This window comes from Pararge aegeria, chromosome 8 (genome assembly GCF_905163445.1).
Source record: "Pararge aegeria chromosome 8, ilParAegt1.1, whole genome shotgun sequence".
Classification (NCBI taxonomy): Eukaryota; Metazoa; Arthropoda; class Insecta; order Lepidoptera; family Nymphalidae; genus Pararge; species Pararge aegeria.
Window position 1 is genome coordinate 6,800,171 of NC_053187.1, and position 21,120 is coordinate 6,821,290.

The window sequence follows — 21,120 nt, forward strand, 5'->3', positions numbered from 1 at the left end:
ACTCTATATTAATTATATAGAGTTCAAAACTATATATTGCTGGCACACTGTAGAAAAATGTATATCTTAACATGGTTTTAGATTTACTTGTTTGTTGTCGTTTTTGATAAAATATGAAAACTCTTCTTTTATTGTTTCAGCTTTAATGCATCGCTTAAACATGCATTTATAAAATTGGTTGTACCTAATAACTTAAAATTAACCTCGTGAGCGAGTGTTACGTGAGTACGTTTATTATTACGATTGTATTACAATAATTTTCAGTAAGGAATTTAGGTTGAGTAAAAAATTTTATAGTATGAAAACCTGAAATCATTATAACGATAACTGTGCAAATGATTACTTCCATTTTAAGGGTTTAAAATGAGCAATGGATCTTTTATGGGATAACTTCTTTTTTCTTCTGTTGTTCAGGAAATTCGAATCATAATATTATGTCTTGAAGCACGAGCAAAGGGTAAAATCCGACAACATAGATTTATAGTTACATAAAATAATTAAGAAATCCGGGATGCCAGTCATTATGCTTTACTAAAGCAGAGACGCTCGCATGGCTGGTCATGTACACCGGATCGAACCTTCTCGTTTCCTCGACAGGTTCTACTTGGAAAGGTGACCGTTTAAAGACTGCGCCAAGAGGGTTGCGGAAGGAAGACATGAATGGCGCAAAAGCATTAATGAGGTATGCCGTATCTATGACTAAGCTTGGCTTGGTGTTCTTGCTCGAAAAAGGATACGAAGGCATACTACGGGATCTTAAGTTTGCGCCGAAGGGTTCAACTGCCATAATTCCGGCCGTAAATGTCGGTCGTGCATCGGCTTATTTAGTCATACAAAAAAGCGCTTAGACAGTGTTTGAACCGTCTTGAGAGACCATGAACGAATGAATGAAAAGAATTAAACGTTTTCTTGCAAGGTACGGAACGCTCAGTGTGCGATTCTTACTCGCACTCGGTCGTTATAACATCGCCTACTCCAGTACAAAATTCGTTATCTATTTTTAAACGGAGCCCAACTCAAATAATGAACAAATAAGCAGATGATTAGTATTTTACTGATTTTATTACAGAGTTGTAAGTAATGTGTTTGAATAATTAAAGATTCTTATGGCATGAACCTTATGACAAGTTCGGACTTATTTGTCATGATCGCTTTTCAATAAAAATGATGACCGAAAAAAAACCTCCAAACTAGCAAATGATACGTCTAAGGAAGAAGTACTACATAATATTGATTTTTTTGTTCCAGCATAAGTTAGCCTTTGACTGCAATCTCACTTGATGATAAGTGATAATGCAGTCTAAGATATTAACGGGCTAAGCTGTTGACAGTTTTTTAAACCCATGCCGCTAATCGGTTTTAAAGCAACATCGTACTTGAAATCTTAATTATTTAGCGACACGGCTTTGCCGGTAGGGTAACTAGCCACGGCCGAAGCCGCCCAGCAGACCAGACCAGAGAAAATTCAGAAACAATAAATTCCCAAATTGCCTTTGCCGGAACCCGGGACCTCCGACTGCCTATAATTCTCAGTGTTAACAGCTGCACAAGGGAGGTCGTCATATGCAAAGTTAGGTTAGGTTATTGTTATTTTAAAAATTGTCAGTACCTTGCCATTACAAATAACATGAATTTCTCCACTCATGGTTATGGTTGATCCTCTAACAATATGTCAGTAATACGCGAGGATGGTTGCGCAATATCGCAGCCCACTTTCCACAATGAATCGCGAAATGCTTTAAATACCTATATTTTATAAATATTTATATGTACCAGTTCTTATGAACCGTAGTAATATATTTTAGTTTTGACGATACGATGGTGTAACTGAAAAACAAGGATCTTAAATAAATATACTACGGCAATACACACATCACCATCAATACTCAAAGTAAGCGTAGATTGTGAATAATAAATTTCAAAATGTAAATTGTTGATGTTGGAAAAGAGCAACTGCTGAGTTTCTTGCCGGCTTCTTCTCGGTAGAATCTGCCTTCCGAACCGGTGGTAGAATCACTACAAACATACAGACATGACGTTTCAAAAGTGCTTGAAATAAATGAATTTTGAATTTTGAATTTTTTTGAATTTTAATAGGTGATGAATTTGTTTATGAATATAATACAAATAAATACCTACTTATAATATACAGAGATAAACACCCAGTTGTGGGAATCGAACCCACAGTTTTTATTATTTATTTTATATAAAATGTTTAACGACAACCGATCGATCATATCAAAATTTGACTCATAAGTTTACATCACTTAACCGGCCTACCTACAGCTGAACCGTTCATAATAATATATACCCATGGGCCATTATCGGCCCGGGTTAAAGCCGTAGTCCACCGACGTTGTCCCAGTGCGTATTGGTGGACTCAACACACCCTTGAGAACATTATGCAGGACTCTCGTGCAGGTTTTGACGGCCGACCGGCGCAGTGGGCAGCGTCTCTGTACTCTGAGTCCAAGGCCGTGGGTTCGATTCCCACGACTGGAAAATGTTTGTGTGATGAACATGAATGTTTTTCAGTGTGTGGGGCGTTTGTCGATACATGTATTATAAGTATTTATGTATATTATTCATAAAAATATTCTTCAGTCATGTTAGTACCCATATCACAAGCTATGCTTACTTTGGGGCTAGATGACGATGTGTGTGTTGTAAAAAGAAAAAAAAAGGAATCTTTATTGTTTAGGCGTAGCTCACTTAGGCCTCACTTATTACCTTTTCCGTTATTAGTGAATCCGGGCATATGTAGTGGCGCTTCAAACCCTTACGGTGTTTATCAGCTGAATGCATTCCAAAATAGCGCAGTCAAGCGCTAACTTGTCAGCGCATAAAAACAATACAATTAAAGTGATGTTCAGTTCCCACGACGCACACTGTACTTGTTCGGAAGGAAGTAAATGCCTATACGTTTTTGCCCAATGTTGCATCTATAATTCGATTATCCAATAGAGTAGGTATATCGGCGATGAATTGTACACTCTATTTTTATGTTTCTCTTTCTCAATCACAGTGATAAAGAGGGATGGCAATATAACAATACTTTGTATGTAATACGTTAATAGGCAGTGTTACAGATTATATTGTTTCTTGCATTAGGATTCTGTTGAATGGTATTCTACCGACATTGTTTGTGATGTTAAGAATTTTATAAGCGAATCGTGACATAATCGAAACGTAGTTTGATCACAATAAGGCGACTTGCTTGCTTTGTTACGCTGCTTGTATTTTACAGCCAAGACATGCTGCATTAAATTAGTTTATGTTTTTCATATTTTAATGCACCAAACATACCTATCTGTATAACTAATCTGTCTGCCTTTGGCCGCGTGGCTTTTTTTATCCCACCAGTAGTCAGCCATTGCCAGCAATCTCACCTGTAGGTGAAGATACAGTCTAAGATGGTAACGGGATGACCAACCCATTATCGACCCACTATAAGACATTGGTATCCTCCCACAATGTGGAGGGTTAAGCCCGTAGTCTACCTCGCTGGCCCAGTGCATACACGGCTATGACAATATTATGGAGGACTCTCAGGAATGCAGGTTTTCTCACGTTTTTTTGCTTCACCTTCGAAGCAAGTGATATTTAACTGCTTAAAACACAAATAACTTAGAAGGTCAGTTATAGGTGCGTGCTGGGATTCGAACTCGGGCCCCTGAAAGCGAAGCCAAAGTCCTAACCACTGGGCTATCACTGTTTCACCGGCAGTTAAACCCGTACCCCTTATGGGTTCCTACGCGACATCGTACCGTAACGCTTAATGGATTGGTGGCACCATCATTACTGGTATTATTTTAATGAGGAGCGTCAATATACAAAGCGGCCGTCTCCCCTCGCTCTGCTGTTCCCGAGTACGGTAGAAGTTGCAGTCATAAAGCAGGGTGTGCTAATAAAATTTGCGTGATGGTCAGCTACCACACCAAATGGCTTGTTAGTGTAGGACGATTTCTAGCTCGTTGGACCGCCTTAAGGTAAACCCGAAAGATAGTGTATGGTAGCGTATTTTATGAAAGCCTATTTTGAGCAGTTGATGTTATTTTGAGCAGTGTTTTTTACCTAAAAAGCGGACATCCTTTTATTTGCTTATTCGATAGGGCCTATAACTAAAAAACAAAGAGACCCGCGTATCAATTTTGTTTCTAAATTAATTTATAATTTTTTTTCAAACATGAAAGATTTGCAAGATTATTTTTTACAAGATTTTTTTTTTGTAAAATAATACTCGTTATTTTTTTTGCAGTGCAAACAGTAATAGAAGCCTTAATACCCTTTGTATTTAATTTACAATACAAACCTTGAGAAATTCTCATAACTAATGAAGAAAACGTAATTTTGCGCCAAGTTGATTAAAGATTTTGGATTAAATTGATTATTCATTTTTTTTGGTATTTGTAATACGCGGTGGTGGCTCATTACCTGAGAAAAATGGTTCTGCTACTTAGTGTACGCAACTATCCCAGCCACTGCACTAATCTTTAACTGACCGGTGAAATTTGGTATAGTCAGACAGTCAGTCCGTCTCCATGTTATAAGGGATAATGGATGCAGATGCACTACTACAGATTATTAGCAAAATTGATCGTGACAATATTTTGCATAGATTTTGTAATGCATCCTGGATACAGAAAAGGATTTAGGCAGAATTCCTTTTTAATCCTGAAAATTTAACAGTTTCTCAATATTTAAGAAATCTGAAGCAGCGATTGTGTTGAATTCTAAAAATACGGACGAAGTCCCGGCAAAAAAATGTAAGTTCCTAAATTTAAGGCACAGGTTTAGCTCTCGATTATCCTAATATGAAATCTCGCACAAAACATATAAAAAGCTAACCTATAAAAAGGCTACAGTGCGTACCGCTGCATAAGAGTAGACAAAGTAAAGATATATGAAACGGATTCGGGTTGACACTTTTGTTGATAAACAATAGATCGACGATCTAGTATTTTTTCTAACGCTTGCCCACCCACCCGTTCTACAGACATATATATTCTCGAGTGGAGTTTCACTTAACACACACGGCTACAGACCTTCCTTCAAATTACATGATTATTTAACAACTATAACATAGTTTAGTGAATTAAATTTTTGTAATTGTGGGAAATAAACGAACAAAATGGCCATTAAGGTGAGCTTTATTACAGTAAATAATAACAAAATATCATCGCAATTATATCGCAATAATTAACAAAAATATATAACGTTTCATAAGTACCTGTTTCATAATAATTTATATTCTACGGTTTGACAAAAACTTTATATTTATATACAATATAGATTTTCGTTATCGTTCGTTATCGTTAAGTTTTCTATCATGGAAACGCAAAATGACAATATTTAATATAGGAAAAACAAATTATAGAATTACTATATATTAATAACTATTCTATAGTAACAAAAATTTGTTTCTAATATTATATTTGAACATAATAATTATGATGTTAGCCAAATCGGTGTCACAATGTAACAGAATTAATGAAATTGATTTGATCCAATTATATCTAGCAAGATATTTTAAGATAATGATTATTTTTTTCAAGATGATTGATTATGGGCAAACCTATGGGAGAGACCTTAAGTCCAAAAGTGGAATGTAGGAAAATTTTCTATTTTACACATATGGTGGAACCTTGGTTTCTCAAATTACAATTTATAGATATGATAAAAATTATTAACATCACATTTTTATTTTTCCGGTCACGTTTTCACGTTTCTCTGTTTCTATAGTCGGAGTTTTGTTCAAATAATTAGAAAACTAGGGGATTATTCTCTATACAAGGTAGGAAACTGTGGTTGCTTATTAGAAACTCATAAATGAATGCTTATAGTCATTCAGCCGGCAATGGAAAGTCTATATTAATCTAGGTTATTGAAATTCGTTTCTTACCAGCATCTTCGTCATTAGACGTATTCTAAAATAGTTGGAAAATCCAAAAGTGCACGCCTCATAATCTCATTCATTACAAAAAAATTGAGATCATTTTTAAATAATAATTAAACTACATTTAATTATACCGTGAAAATTAATAGGCTTCTATTCCTCAAAATACTGGAGGCTATAAAAAATAACACCACGTTAAGTGAAATATTTCGCTCGTTATCGTAACCAAAAGATACGGGATCGCCACATACAGATACACGGACCGGACGTTAGAACAACCAAGACAGAACTTTTTTAAACAATTTTTTTAATTAGATTAAATAATAAAAAGATATTTAAAAATATCATGAGTGTTAAAAATACACTATTTTTAACACTCATGATTTCTCAACATTTGTCTATTTATATTCACTCATACAAGCAATAAAGAATAAAAAAAGTGACATTTTAAGTTGGAGAATCACTCGGTGTGCGTAAACTGACAGTAATACCCACCTCAACGCTTCGCTTATGAGGCGTGCAATATCGCTATTTTGTGACGGACCAAGCTATTGGAAAGCCATCGCCTATAAATTGTGCCTGTAATTAAAATAGCAACCAAGACTGTTAGACCGGCAATGCTGCTAAGCAGCAAGAATAAGAACGGCTAAAGTAGTTCCCCGAATGAGCTCTGTCCTAAAAACCTCTACTTATAAGAAAAGAAAGGAGACTATTTCGGAAACAAAATTTGTTGAAACACTTCTATTTTCTACATGGGTCAATGTATGTTTACTTTTATGGCCGCACTTAAAACTTGTTCTTAGCTCCATATCGGTTAATCAATCTTTAACAGTTATGTGCATACTGCCAAATTTTCAGTCGTACAAAAAAGTCCTAAATCATTATCCGATTGTGTTTAATTAGATCACGCTAACATTGTAAATTTTCCGATTATAATAAATCCCACATTATTATGTCATTGGTCGCACTCACTGTATAACACATCCATTATAAATAATTGACAATAGTAGTGTTATTAGGTTTTCAAAGACACAAAGACACTGTCACCTTTTTGTGCAATTTCCCACGCACTTTCAATAGCCCACGTAATACTTGGTTACATGTATGTGTTTTTTCAGTGTTTTCACTTATGTATTGAATCGATCACCAAGATTTCTTTGTCGTCGCAGACTTTGGAAGTTCACTGCTTGACATTCAAATCATAAAATTTCATATTGGTCTATACGAAATTCCACAATACAGGTAGCCTGAGCCTATGTTGCCAACGAATAGTTTTTTTAACCACCTGTTAAATAATATTCTTCCAATAATCTCCTCATTTGACTATGTAAATACACTTTCGATACAAATTTATAGACTATTCTAATATAATATCTTATTTTCAGAGCGTACTCCTAGCTTCAGCATTAATAGTTTGCGTATATGGAAGAGTGTTTACATACCTTCGACCAGTGGACATGCAGCCGTCGGCGACCTTCTTCCAACCAAAGATTACTTACGACTTGCACCACCATATACCTGAAGACGAGCACGTTGATTACTACGTGAGTGTTTTTATATAACTACTAGCTTTTGCTCGCGACTTCGTCTGCGTTCGATTTAGTTTTTTGATATGGCATTAAATTTAGTTGTAGATCTAAAAAAAATTAAAGTATTAAGTAATTAAGCCTTTATAATTAGGAGTTTGCTGCTGTCCGCTGAGGAGTTCTGTCCTCTATTTCCAACCACAGTTTGGGCAAAATTAATCACATATTATAACCTCTATAGTACAAAAATAATTATTTAAACCGGTTATAATTTGTCGGAGTTATGGTGTAAAATCGACCAACACTCATCCCCTCTCCCAAGGAACCGAGCTTAATGTTGGGAAAAAAAGTATTCTATATTACTTCTAACACTTCCAAGAATATGTGTACAAAGTTTCATGAGGATCGGTTAAGTAGTTTTTGCGTGAAAGCGTAACAAACAAACTTACATTGACATTTATAATATTAGTAGGAAAAAAATACTTTATTAATTTCGGGCTGTAAAAATGGACTATTCATAACGCAGCTTTTTGGTGCTTGCTGTGGTAATTTGAGATTGGAGATAATGTAGTTGTGTTTAGGTTGGTAGTACACATAGGTAAACTTTTTATGAATCTGCGCTACTCTGTAAATTGCAATGTTGAGAGCAGCTTCCTGTAACACAACTAGCTATCACAGTTATTATAGTATGTTACTGCATATCTCTCATAGTTTACGGGATTTCCTCAATAGCTACTCCAGATTAAACACAAGTAATAATACATAAATTAACATCCTTTTTTATACATCCAATCCATTTTTTTTCTGTTGATAAGTTGCTTAGCAAAGTTGTGATAAAATACCTAAATAGTATGGCTATTTATTGACCAACGTTGCTAAGTAATAGATCTATAAATTGCAGATATCTTTATTTATATATATTTCTTATGTGCGTGTGTATGTCACTAAACTCCTCCTAAGCGGCGGGACCGATTTGAATGAATTTTTTGATATGCGTTTGGGTGGCACCCTGGATGGTTTGGATTCAAAAATCAGCCCGACAGATGGCGCTGGGGTCCGCTAGTATTGAATTTAAAAAATGGACATAAGACTAGTCTGGAATAGTCTGTAGTTATCCACGGAGATATATTTTTTCGTACATTTTCCGATAGAACTATGTTATGAGTTTAAGATTATGGTAATTGAAAATATGTAAATTCTTAAGTATTTTACATAAAAAGAAAGTGCAAATTTGTCATGTAACTTTGTTATTATGTGAACACAATGTTGCGACAAGAATTGCACTGATGACTAAGCAATAACTACCTGTGCCTACGTTTTATTTAAATATTAATATTCAAAGCACAATTTAAATAGAATTAATACTCATTAATAAAATCTCTACAAAGAGGTTTTTCGCTGTTCGAATAACTGGTGAGGGAATCTATGTTAAAGTTTCTAACACCAATAATTGTGTTTTGAAAGTCTCAGTTCTATATAATATACATATTTTAATATGTGATATATTTTTTTTAAATTACCTAGACTGAATAAGGAAAAAATATATAAATATTTCTTAAAAAACTATTACTAAGAACGAAATATTTTTTTTGTCGAAAACTATTGTCAAAATCTGTTATATATAGAAGCAAACTTTGTGGAATTCGATGATATAGGTATGTACAACGAAAATTTAGCATAATCGGCTATCCTTCGCTAAAAAAATCAAAATTATGCATTATTCTACTAGTCAAGCCCTTTCAATTGATATTCACGTTGTGGGAATATGTAATCTGCCGTTTTGTGACGGCGGCTATCTCAGATCGTTGTTCATCGAATATAGCTAAGAACACTTCCGATTAATTCACCTTTCAAACAAAAGAAACAAAATCAAAATCGGTTCATCCGAAACATGATGGAATAAACACGCACGGACTCATACACAAAGACACATCAATCTTATAATACCCAAAGGGGTAGGTTTTTGCGTTAGGCGATAATAAAGCCTCTTTACGATATACTTAAGTGTAAGTACATCGAGTGGAGTATTTTTTCAGCAGTTATCAATATAATTTCTTAAAATACCATTTCCATTGTTGACTATAAATTTTGACACTTGCCACTTCACGAACAATGGGTAATTGTGTCCAAGTAAGGTCATAGTAATTTACGTTGTGAGTAGCTTAAAGGAATCAGCATCCGTAGATAAAAAGGAAGTTACGGCAAAGACGTTACTTCCTAACGATGATGAACTTTTCAATAAATCTGTGTGGCAAAACAAGAGCAAAGTGTTTTTGTCATATTCATGAAATTTAAATATAGAAAATAAAAAAAAACCTCCGACACTACTTTTTAAAAATAGTATCTAGTTTATTACTAATATCTTAATTTTGTGGCGGCCATCTTGGATTTGCAATTTATCATAGTGTACAGTATTCTATAAGTCAAGTTCTTTAATTTCTTACCCATATTGAAGAAGTTGTAAAAAATATTTAATCCGCTATTTTGTAGAGGATTGGTCTTGGGCCGATTCTCATCAAACAAAGCTCAAAACACTCCCGACTAATTCACCTTTCAAAAAAACAAAACATAATCAAAATTGGTTCATCCGTTCGGATTATGCTACGGACACGCACAGACAAGTCAAACTTATAACACCTCTGTCTGTCTCGTCTTTGTCGCGGATTAAAATCTGGCTTTTAAGACTTGAATTTAAGGAAACGCGAGAACAAAAACTATGCTAATGTTATATTTTGAATGTTACAGGCCTACCCGAAATATGTGTTCAAATACGGAGTGAATGACTTTCACACCGGTGACATCAAGACGCATCATGAAAGTAGGGACGGTGACGTGGTTAAAGGTAATTAATATTTATTTTCACCAGCACTTAATTCAGTAAATTCCTACAACAACTTTTAATACATTTGTTTAATATTGTTAAGACTTTAACAGGTCAACATTTTTAGAAGATTTTAGAGTTTATACGTTTACAAGTTCTCTAAATATTACGCACCAGCGAATTGGAGGTATAACTTTATATATCGCCTAACGACGTTAGTGCCCATCTAAGTGTTTGTGAAATCTAAATGATTAGGCATCCGGTTAGGACGTTTTCTAAGTTTTTTTTTAAAAAGGGGATAAAGGTCAGGTTAACTTAAACCTGTGACCCAGACGTCAGAAACTAACTACTCTATACTTTTATAGATTTATATCCTATATTTATATATACCTTCCGAACCAATGGTCCGATGAGCAATTTAAGCATGAAGAGATGTTAAAGCAGCATCGTGTGATCCATCCTCTGGAAATTTGTATCGGTATAAAAATCTTTCGTCACTCTCTTCGTAAACTATAATTTTTTTCAAGTTATTACAATAATCCTGCATGAAGAAAGTTCAAACCAACATAAATTTTCGCATTCTCATTGAGGTATAATTAATGTATAATATCAATTACCAGTTATCTAGTCTAGTAACTTTTTTAATAGATGCTAACCGGTAGGCAGTGGCGAGTTGTGATATCCATACAAAATTTACGATTATTAAAACTGTTCCTGTCAAACTATGTGATTTGTATAAAGGCTACAAGTCAAAAAACTTGTAGAAAAAGTAACTGAATCGAAGATCGAGCTAAATCGGATCATCTTGCTATTACTTTTAAACTGCATCTTAGAAAATATTGCTTGTATATTTTTACTATCCGTATATTATCCATATTAATTTTAGTTTCACCAAGTCTTTTCTAAAGCTTTTTAATGTCCCAACATTGACCCCATTGACCTACAACGCTGCTCCATCCAATGCGGGCGGGTTTTAACGATAACTATCACATGTTAGTGATCATAACCGGGACCGAAGACTGCTAAGCTTGTTTTTCGAGGAACGGAGTCCAACATCGCGAATTTAGGAAAAAAAAACGATTATTGGCTTAACCCGTGAATCCAGGAGCTCATGATTAGTAGTTGAACATGCTAACCACTTTGCCAATTGGTAGTTCTGTAACACTTGCGTAAACCTAATAGTCAATAGATAATTAGGTCTTAATTTATCAACCAACCGTTAAACAATTATTAGTCCCGCTTACGCACGAGTATTATATCATAACGTGTAACTATTTTTAACGATGGTCTATATTTTTATTTTTATTGTGAAATTATTTTACATAACTGCATTGGCTTGTTTTTAAATTGTGGCCTAGGTTAGGTAATTAAACAGGCAATTTTATAATTTATATATAAATAATTAATTACCATTATCATTCAATTATAATTTTCTTTGAGGACAAATAAATTAAGTTATTTTTCTGTTTACCCGCATTTTATATTACTAGGTTATTTTCTCTAGGAATAATAATATTTGTGTGGAAGTATGGACTAGCTGTAATGGTTTTAGCTCTTTCTTCGTCTGCATAGTCTATGGTATAAAAAGTAGTCAATGTTACTCTCCGTCTTTTGAACTAAATTTGTGTCAATAATCTAGTTCATTAGTTGCTTAATTAGGGCGTTAAGGAAAGACAAACAAACAAACTTTGCAAAGGTGAGGGAAATAAATTTTTAGAAGAAGTTATTAGAAAATACATTCGTTATTTTTTTCACAGGCCAGTACACAGTGGTAGAGCCCGACGGCTCAATCCGCACAGTGGACTACACTGCCGACAAACACAACGGGTTCAATGCCGTGGTGCACAAAACAGCGCCCCTTTCATCGCATGAAGCCCACCTTTAACATTATACTAAGCTATCTGTCAACTTAGTGTTAAATAAGTTAGAGATCCTAACAAAACCCTCCTACGATCTCCATGTTGTTTGACTCAAAATTTTAGTTATTTATTACTTTTTTACGCTAAGAGTATTATTAGAGCTAACGTGATGGGACTTAATACATATTACTAGTCCGATTCTGGACAATAGAGTTCTATCAACGGGAAGGTTTGCTCATAAATATGCATACACAGAGGTCGCTGCTTAACATTTTCCATTAAATTAGCTTAGTCACCTCGTACGAAAACCGCGGGAAAAGGAGGGTTGGTGACTACTTTATTCTGATCTACCGTCAAAACACGGCGAACCACACGTACACGTTGCAAGTTATATACAGTGTGCATATTACACGTTGGTCCAATGCATTAGCCCACCAGGTTAGCTCAACATATGCCTTTATGTAAGTACGCAATGTACCTGATGTTGTAAATGTTATATAGGTGTAGGACTAAGCGTGATTATTTGTTATTTACTATATTATTGTAATAAATAGATATTTAAAATGAAGTTAATATTATTTCGTGCAGGCTCAGTTCTGTGCACGCGTTACACTCAGTATGAGTCGAAACAGAACCACACAGAAGTGTATTGTTGAAAATGGATTAAACTTTTTTGATTGCAATGAGTTTAATGCCGAAAGTAATTTCTTCGAACGGGGAATAATATCCTGCGGATGCTCAGGGAGACTAACTGACTTTGCGATTTAAAAAGAATCTCAAGATAAGACAAGTAACCTGTATCCTGTAACCTGTCGTCAAGTTTGAATTGCGGATTTCTTGCCTTCACTCGACTTTGAGCACACAATCGTAATCTCTCGATGTTTTTTTCATCATTATATTTAATTCCTTAAAGCTTTGAAAAGTTAAAGTTGAAAGTTAAAGTTGAATGGACCAAACTTGGTCTCCCCGAAAGGAATGCCCAAGTTGTACCCATTTGGCTATCACCGCTTCTATGATCAGTAACAACTTAAATGAGCGATATTAACAATACAAAATGTGTATTGTGGCTTGCAAGGTAACTTTTTTCACACGGTACAGTATAACTAATCACAAAATATGTGTACCTTATAAAACGATAGTAAAATACGTAGTAAGTTTGCTAGTAGACTGTAACGTTCACAAAAGATATAGCATAGAAAATATAAAGAAGAAGAATCTATAAAAAGAAGAAGCCTGATTTTTTATTTGATTGCTAGTTTTGCTGTCTAGTTAACAGAATAATGAACTCAACTTGTGTAATGTCGTATGGGATCTTATTATGGGGCAGAGCTGCTGATACAGAAACTATATTTATACCACAGAAAAGAGCTGTGCGATCGATATATAAACATAGATCACGCGAATCCCTTCGTGCAAAATTTTAAGAAATAGGTTAAACAAAACATAAGTAATTATAAACAAAAAGTCGATATAAACAGCCGACTTACTAGAAACGGACATAAATTAGTGATAGTGCATATCGTCTGAGAAAAGTACAGAAATCCTTTGTATATCCAGAATCCAGATATGCTTTTATAACATGATACCGAAGGTAATATTAGATCTACCTTTATCTAAGTTTAAACCATATATTAAAACACATTTAACAAATCGTGGTTACTGCACGATTGATGAATTCCTTAACGACAAGGCTGCTTGGAAGCAGGCCACTCCGCTCTCATTTCTCACAAAACAGAAAAATTCTAAAGATTGTTAAAAAACGATGTTGGAAAAGAGCAATTTGCTGAGTTTCTTGTCGGCTCTTCTCAGTGGAATCTGCCTCCCGGACACTTCATACAAGCACAAACATGTACTGGAGGGGAATTCTATTCTATGCCATGTTGCTTTCACGCAACTGTCTGAGGTCAAGTTCACCTTTGCCGGGAATCATATCAGAGAGGGACATAGAGCGTCTTTTTATGCCAGCAGCTTAAATTTGGTTAACCATAATTTGGGCCTATCGTCCCGAATACATTTCTAGAGGTCTAATGAAAATTTAGAACGGATAACCGCAAATTATTCAAATTGTATCTGCCGCCAAGCAGCATTTCTATGTTCCAATCTGAACGGCATGGTTGCCAGTGTATAGACATGTGGCTTAACACCTATGCCTCAGGTTTATTTACAAAGGGCTGCACTTAGTACGACTTGTTCCTTGTATGCCCTGCGAACTTCTTCTTCTCCATCAGATACGCCATCTTGGTCCTTCCGTGCAATCGTTGCGTTAATAAAGTTTAATTGAACACTCTCATCAGTCTGAGCTTAACCTAAGCTATTATCATATCATTGGGCAAGTAAAGGTACTGAGTAATCACTAGATAGTTTTGGTTCGCACGTAAATTAAAGCACCAGACATTTACTGCACATTTACTGTGATGAAACTCAACAATTACTGCAGTTGAAATAGAATAGCCTACTGTGATCTAATTGTGAGGTACTACGTGTACTAATTGTTACAACTCCTGTTGATAGCTTCAGTTTTATCATTACTATTCAGATATCTACATATAGTTAAACAATAATCAAACAATGTCTAATCTCCATGTAACCAGAATCGATCTTCCTCGTTTCTAATTTGATCACGTAGAGATTCCTTGTATGCCTCATCATCATCATCATTACCGGCCCATTACAGAACATGGGTCTCCTCCTACAATGAGAAGGGTTTAAGGCCGTAGTCCACCACGCTGGCCAAGTGCGGATTGGTGGACTTGTATACCTACTATTCAATAAATCAAATGAGATATATAGGCACTAGACATCAAGCTATAGTTACGAAAAGTTTATCATCATCATATCAACCCATTGCCGGCCCACTACAGGGTTTTGGTCTCCTCCCACAATAAGAAGGGCTGAAACTGTTGTCCAACACGCTGGCACAGTGCGTATTGTGGGACTCCAAACTAATTTTAGAACTTTATGGGGAACTCTGAGGCATGCCGGTTTCCCCGCGATGTTTTCTTTCACCATTGAAGCAATTGATATTTTAATTGGTTAAAACGCACATAACTTAGAAAAGTTAGAGGAGTATGCTGGGATTCGAACTCTGCCCCCCGAAAGTGAAGCTGAAGTCCTAGCCACAAGGCTATCACCGCTTGTGTGAGTGTTTACCTGTTTTACGAAAACACCTGTAACGCTATTGAATATATTCCGATTCAATACAAACATGGTATCGGTTTTTCAGCATATAATCATTATTACACTACCGCAACTAAATACTGATTTAGCGTTTTGAACTAATTTGCATGTCACATAACCGTGCGAAACTTTTCCCAATTCATCTCGATCAAATTTGTATCGGTGCTGGTTCTTTTTATCCGACTACAGGAGGATTATGTGTTGAACAGTCTATGAATGTACATGTTTTCTTGTTACCAACATTAATAGCACCTCCATAACACAAAGCAGCAAGGATTGTTTTTAAACAGCTCTTTCATAATAAACTGTTTTTATGATATAAAAAAACAAAGCTTCAACTTACTGCATGTTTACCTTAAGTAGAGTAATTATTCAGCGTGCCTCTTATGTATTTGGGATAAGATAAGTGGTCCAAGAAAAACTCTTATCATTATCGTTATAATCAGTATAACACCTATACGGTTACCATAAACTTAATGTTGTGTTGCAATCTAATTTGCATACGACGTCATTGTACCGTGCGAATCTTTTCTCAATTGGTAGGTAACACTTACACCTACCGACGCCGGCTCGCGCCCTAGGAAACATCTTTTCGGACTCGGCCCCGCACCAAGGCTGGCTCACTATGACTATTTATAAAGGCATGTGAACCCTCTATTGTACTATTCAGGGAACTAACTTACAGCGCAGCAGTCGCATTTATCCTAGTAAATTTTCCATAGTTTTTTTTCCATTATGTCTCAGTATTATTGTGTGTTGTTTGCAATTGTGTGCAGCTGTGTTCAGGCGAGACCTAAGATCAGCCCCGTGTTTAATCAAGTGTATGAACCAGGACTAGAGTATTATGATGTGAGGGAAAAGCTTTCTTGTTCTATTTAATACTTCTTTTGCGTTTCAACACTCTCATTGCTTTTTATAAAGCCCATAGCGTTTCCCAATAAACATAGTGAACAAATTAATCGATTATAAATTCCTGAAATCAGCACGTTCAAACATACGATCAAACTAATTGGATTTCAGTTTAATTTTGTCTGTTAGGCTTCCGTCAAGGCTAGTTACCACCCTACTAACAAAGACGTGCTGCCAGACGACGTACGAACCCGCAGGGTGATTACATATCTCACGACAGGCGTAAATCTCTTGCCCTGAATCTTAGGTACTTTCCTAGAAAGTCTGTACGTAAAGTTTTGCCAATCCATTTACAAATCCAATTCCTTTTTTGGCTCAGATAAAAGTCGTTAAAACTCTAGCAATATTATTATAGAACCAACGGTCAAAACTAGTTCGTCCTATGTATACAGTTGTTTAATATTAAAAATAATGATAAATAATGAGACTGATTACTATTATTAGGACCGTCCCAGATACTCATTCAACTATGGAGTGGCCGACCATTCTACTGGTGACATCAAATCCCAGCACGAAACTAGAGACGGCGGGGTCGTCAAAGGTAATATGAAAAGCACGGTACATTTTCATTGGATGAGACAACGACGAATTAATGTGTCAACCATATGACCACCTAGAGCAACAACTGAGTTTCTTGCCGGCTCTTCTCAGTAGAATCTGCTTTCCGAACCGGTGGTAGAGACACTACAAACATACATACTTGACGTTTCAAAAGTGCTTATAAAGTAGGCCTACTTGAAATAAATTAATTTTGAATTTTGAGTTTTCTAGTTCGTTCTGTATTGGACTGGGTCTAAAGATGTTCATTTGGTATTCAGACCACACCTATTTCAGTATTTTTGCCACATTAAGTATAACCGTTTTTTATGTGCAATATCAGTATCTTACCTATAAACATATAAGTTATGCTACTTTAGTACATAGCTCAACTATCTTGATGCAATTGGGCATATAGCTTGAATCCTTGGTATATTATAGTTCAATATGGTACGTTTGAATCCCACAAGACAATTTGGTTAAAAATATAGGCTTTTTTTTTTAATGCAGAGCCCTAAAAAATGTTTCATAAGTATAGAGCTACCGTTTGTATTTGTTACAAAAATTCTTTAGGATTTCATACGAAAAGAGATTTTCTCGCACTACCCCAACCTCAAGAGCCTTCATTAACAAACGCGCATTGTTTGAAAAACTATGCCGTGATTAGCGTTTTATTAGCAACAAACATAACCGACTAATGACTGGGAACATGGCTTTGAGAAAATTGTTGTACCTATTGCGACACCGCCATTTTGTATTCTTAATCAACTATAAGTGGATATTGTTTATTGTTGTATAACCATTATAATTTAAAAATCGAAAGGATATCGTTCGTATCGTTTTTAACTGAATTTTGAATATATAAAGGTAGGTACATAAACCTAAATCTATATTTATTTCCACCAAAAATATGCGATGTAAATAAATTTAAACCATCACATCGACCCATTACCGGCTCACTTTAGGGCTCGGATATCCTCCCACAATGAGAAGGGTAGAGGCCGCAGTCCACCACGTTGACCCAGTGCGGATCGGTTGACTCCACATACTTTTGAGAACATTATGTTTTCCTTCACCGTTAAAGCAAGTGATATTTTTAATTACTTAAAACGCACAAAACTTAAGTTACAGGTGCGTACTGGGATTCGAACTCGGGCTCCGAAACTGAAGTGAATCTCCCACTGCGCTGTCACCGCTTCAAATAAATTAATAAATCTAAATATATTTCAGTATTTATTCTCTTGTGATAACCGAAATATTACCTGGCTGACGATGTTTCATGCTTTTGAATTTTGAGACCATAGAATTTGTTAAAATATTATAATTTATGACAATGTGCATAATTTAATGAGTAGATTATCTTTGTTCTATCCGCAAAACGTGTATTAGATATTTATAAACAATTCAAAATGCGTACGCGTTTGTTTATTCTTGTAAGAGTGAAAAATTGGACAAATATATTATCAGTATTCATAATTATAAAAAAAAATTACAGGTCAATATTCTCTAGTAGAGCCGGACGGTTCAATCCGTACAGTGGACTACACAGCCGATCCAGTTCACGGTTTCAACGCTGTGGTCTCTAAAGTCGGACCCAGTGTACACCCGACACCTAAGCCGCTGCCACCCATACAACCTGCCGTCATACAATATGTACAGAATCCTGTGCCGGTGCCTGTACAGATACCTAAGCAAGTTTTTAGGCCTGAAGTTCTGCCACAGCAAATCTATGCTTCACCGTCACCATTTTGTAAGTTTCTTTTACTTTTGATCTCACCTTACTCTTTTCCTATGCCGCTTAAGCAAAAATCATTAATACAAATAAGGAATTATATGTATTAATTGAACAAAACTCATCAATTATGTCAACATATTATTTTTATTGCGACTCCGCAGAAGTTAAATACTGTTTGAAATCATATGCAGCGACGCTCTACTATTATTACTTTCAATAACTTATTTTTTATAATTTTTTACCTAATAGGCCTAAATTAATGAGATATATAAATTATCACTGTTATGATAATTTAGTTTGTCAATTATACGAAGTTCCTATATCTCGCCCGCCATCTTGCCCAATGGCAGTTAAGTGTCTTTTGTTTAAATACTTAATATGTAAGTAGAACTTGATTTCCTGATAGCGTGGCAATCAGGATTAAAGAGCAAGTGGGTTTATACCTCTATACCAGTTTACGCTGATGAAATGATCCATAATGATAACATCCAATAACTTGAATTTGTCACCGTGACACAATCAGACGACACTTCAAATAACGTTACCTAAGACACAATAGCTGCAGGTAGATAAAACAATTTTAGTTGCAGCCAAACATAATAATAAAATGTCCAATTAGCGTCTGATAACATACCGTAACCCCATTGTTGACGATTCTTAAAGCCATTGTCTCTTATATTGTATTTTGTTTTCCAGTGTACCCCAAGGTTGCAGTGCAGTTTCCCGAGTACGACTTTGAATTCGACGGGCCTTCGAACAATTTCTACTAGCGTTACATCTAAGAATTTACACGTAGGTTTATACATTGCTCTTATATAGTAGAAAGTATAGTCCATAGATTGGCATGTACCCATTGGTGAATAGATCATATTATCTCAAGTTTGTTTGTTTCTAGCGCTCTTGTGATGATTGTACTGGGTTGTCTTAATGATTATTTAAAAAAAAAATCATTACGTAGATGTAGCTTCTATATCAACTTACAATTACTTAAAATCATAAGGCATTATGGCGTCTTTAGGCCGCCATTTTGACTAAAAGTCAGTCAATGATATTCCGTATGCCAGTTTGTTTAAAGTATATTTGCAAAATGATTTAAGGACATATACTAGTTATGTCGTTCCTTCGGTGTCACCCACTTTCACTATCTAATAGACGAAACGAATAGTTTTACTTGTACAAATCTGACTCGTTGTTCCTGATATTAGCGCGTTCGAATAACAAACAATAAAACTGTCAGCTTAATGATATGATTTTGTAATATAACATAGTTTTTTTAGGCATATGCTGAGATTAATTTATAGTGATTGTGATCAAAGCAAGTAAGTATTTTAATAATTATTTTTTTAGTTGATGTATTCACAATGCATTATTTACTTGCATTATAACTTTAAGTCATGTTAAGTCTTAAATTTTTGATTTTTGAATTCTCTCTCAGAAATTGTGCCTTAATTATTATAATAATACAAAACATTGTCAATAATGAATATATTCTATTGTTTAAAATACGATGAGATGATATATTTAGTGAAAATCTTATAGCAAAATCTCTTCGCTTACACTTAGCAATGTATTTACGAGTAGGCTATTCAACTGTAGCGAAGTTATGTTACGAGGCGTCGCGATTTTAGCGTTCCTTATTTATTAATAAGGAATCATGTATTGTAAATATGTATTGTAAATTTTTTATTTTCAATATTAATAAATGCATAATACGGTATAAATTTTTACAAGTCTTCTTTTTATAAGTTCTGGTCAAACTGAGGCTAAAAATGTGCGGGACGTGGGATGAAAATCGCTCGCGCCTCATGATAAATAACTCGCATTTATGTACCTATATCTTATAGGTGTCAAATTGGTGCCAATAGTCGGAACATATCGTCTCGCACTACTGGGATTGCTTAACCTAACAAAAAAGACAAATACGAACCCTGTTGTGCTTCTTCATTTTAATTACCGATGCAAAAACGACGGGTTTTATAAGTTTGGCGTGTCTTTGTGTGTTTGGGGTGTAAACTTACCTACCACAAAATGGCGGATTTCATAACTTCATTCATAACTCCAACAATATGGGTATCAAATGAAAGGTTTTGACTAGTAGAATACTATATACCTACCTTGATAAATTTGAAATCAAATATGGACGCCACTATAAAATGGCGATTTCTATATTTTTTTCACAACTCCTTCAATATTTGTATAATAGAATAATAATAAGTATATACTATAGTAGAATAACGTACACTGTATTGTAAGTCGGGAGTTTTGAATTTTTAATTTGTATGTCATGTTACTCTAAGTTAGAATAGACACAGGTTGGGACTTTACAAATTGCAGGATGTGATTCTTGCATGCCCTGCGAAGTGTTGCCCTGTTTATGGCGATAAAGTTCACCTACATTCAGGTGGCCAATCTGCATGGTCTTTCAAAAGCTACTATATATATATATGTAGGGATAAGATTTAGTTTCGATCGATCGTCATGACATAGTAAAACTTAGTGAGAGTTAAAACTTTGAGAGCACTGCCAACATTTAGATGGAATTATATATTTTATTAAGGATGAACTTAGCAATCACCTGTAGGAAGTGAAAGGCAATAAATGAAACCAATTCCAATCAAAATTGTAACTATTTTACGACTTGTCTGGCGTAGCAATGTCCT

At 35.1% G+C, this 21,120-nt stretch overlaps 3 protein-coding genes across 3 annotated transcripts in view; 2 read left to right on the forward strand and 1 right to left on the reverse strand.

Annotated features, from left to right (window-relative positions):
- LOC120625586 (band 7 protein AGAP004871-like) overlaps positions 1-21,120 on the reverse strand; it is a 174,511-nt gene that overhangs the window by 35,445 nt on the left and 117,946 nt on the right. The window lies entirely within an intron of this gene.
- LOC120625593 (cuticle protein 19-like) lies at positions 5,044-12,128 on the forward strand. The gene is made up of 4 exons (XM_039892656.1): positions 5,044-5,143; positions 7,282-7,440; positions 10,168-10,264; positions 12,001-12,128. The coding sequence occupies exons 1-4, from the start codon at positions 5,132-5,134 to the stop codon at positions 12,126-12,128; spliced, it is 396 nt and encodes a 131-aa protein (XP_039748590.1). The 5' UTR covers positions 5,044-5,131.
- Positions 16,015-19,230, forward strand: LOC120625590 (cuticle protein 19-like). Its single transcript, XM_039892654.1, has 4 exons — positions 16,015-16,128; positions 16,633-16,729; positions 18,221-18,475; positions 19,157-19,230. The coding sequence occupies exons 1-4, from the start codon at positions 16,015-16,017 to the stop codon at positions 19,228-19,230; spliced, it is 540 nt and encodes a 179-aa protein (XP_039748588.1).

Coding starts and splice junctions, on each gene's coding strand:
- LOC120625593 (XM_039892656.1), top strand. Junction 7,441..10,167: donor ACGAGCACGTTGATTACTAC/GTGAGTGTTTTT, acceptor TGAATGTTACAG/GCCTACCCGAAATATGTGTT. Junction 10,265..12,000: donor GGACGGTGACGTGGTTAAAG/GTAATTAATATT, acceptor TTTTTTTCACAG/GCCAGTACACAGTGGTAGAG.
- LOC120625590 (XM_039892654.1), top strand. CDS start 16,015: ATGTCTCAGTATTATTGTGTGTTGTTTGCAATTGTGTGCAGCTGTGTT. Junction 16,730..18,220: donor AGACGGCGGGGTCGTCAAAG/GTAATATGAAAA, acceptor AAAAAATTACAG/GTCAATATTCTCTAGTAGAG. Junction 18,476..19,156: donor TGCTTCACCGTCACCATTTT/GTAAGTTTCTTT, acceptor TTTGTTTTCCAG/TGTACCCCAAGGTTGCAGTG.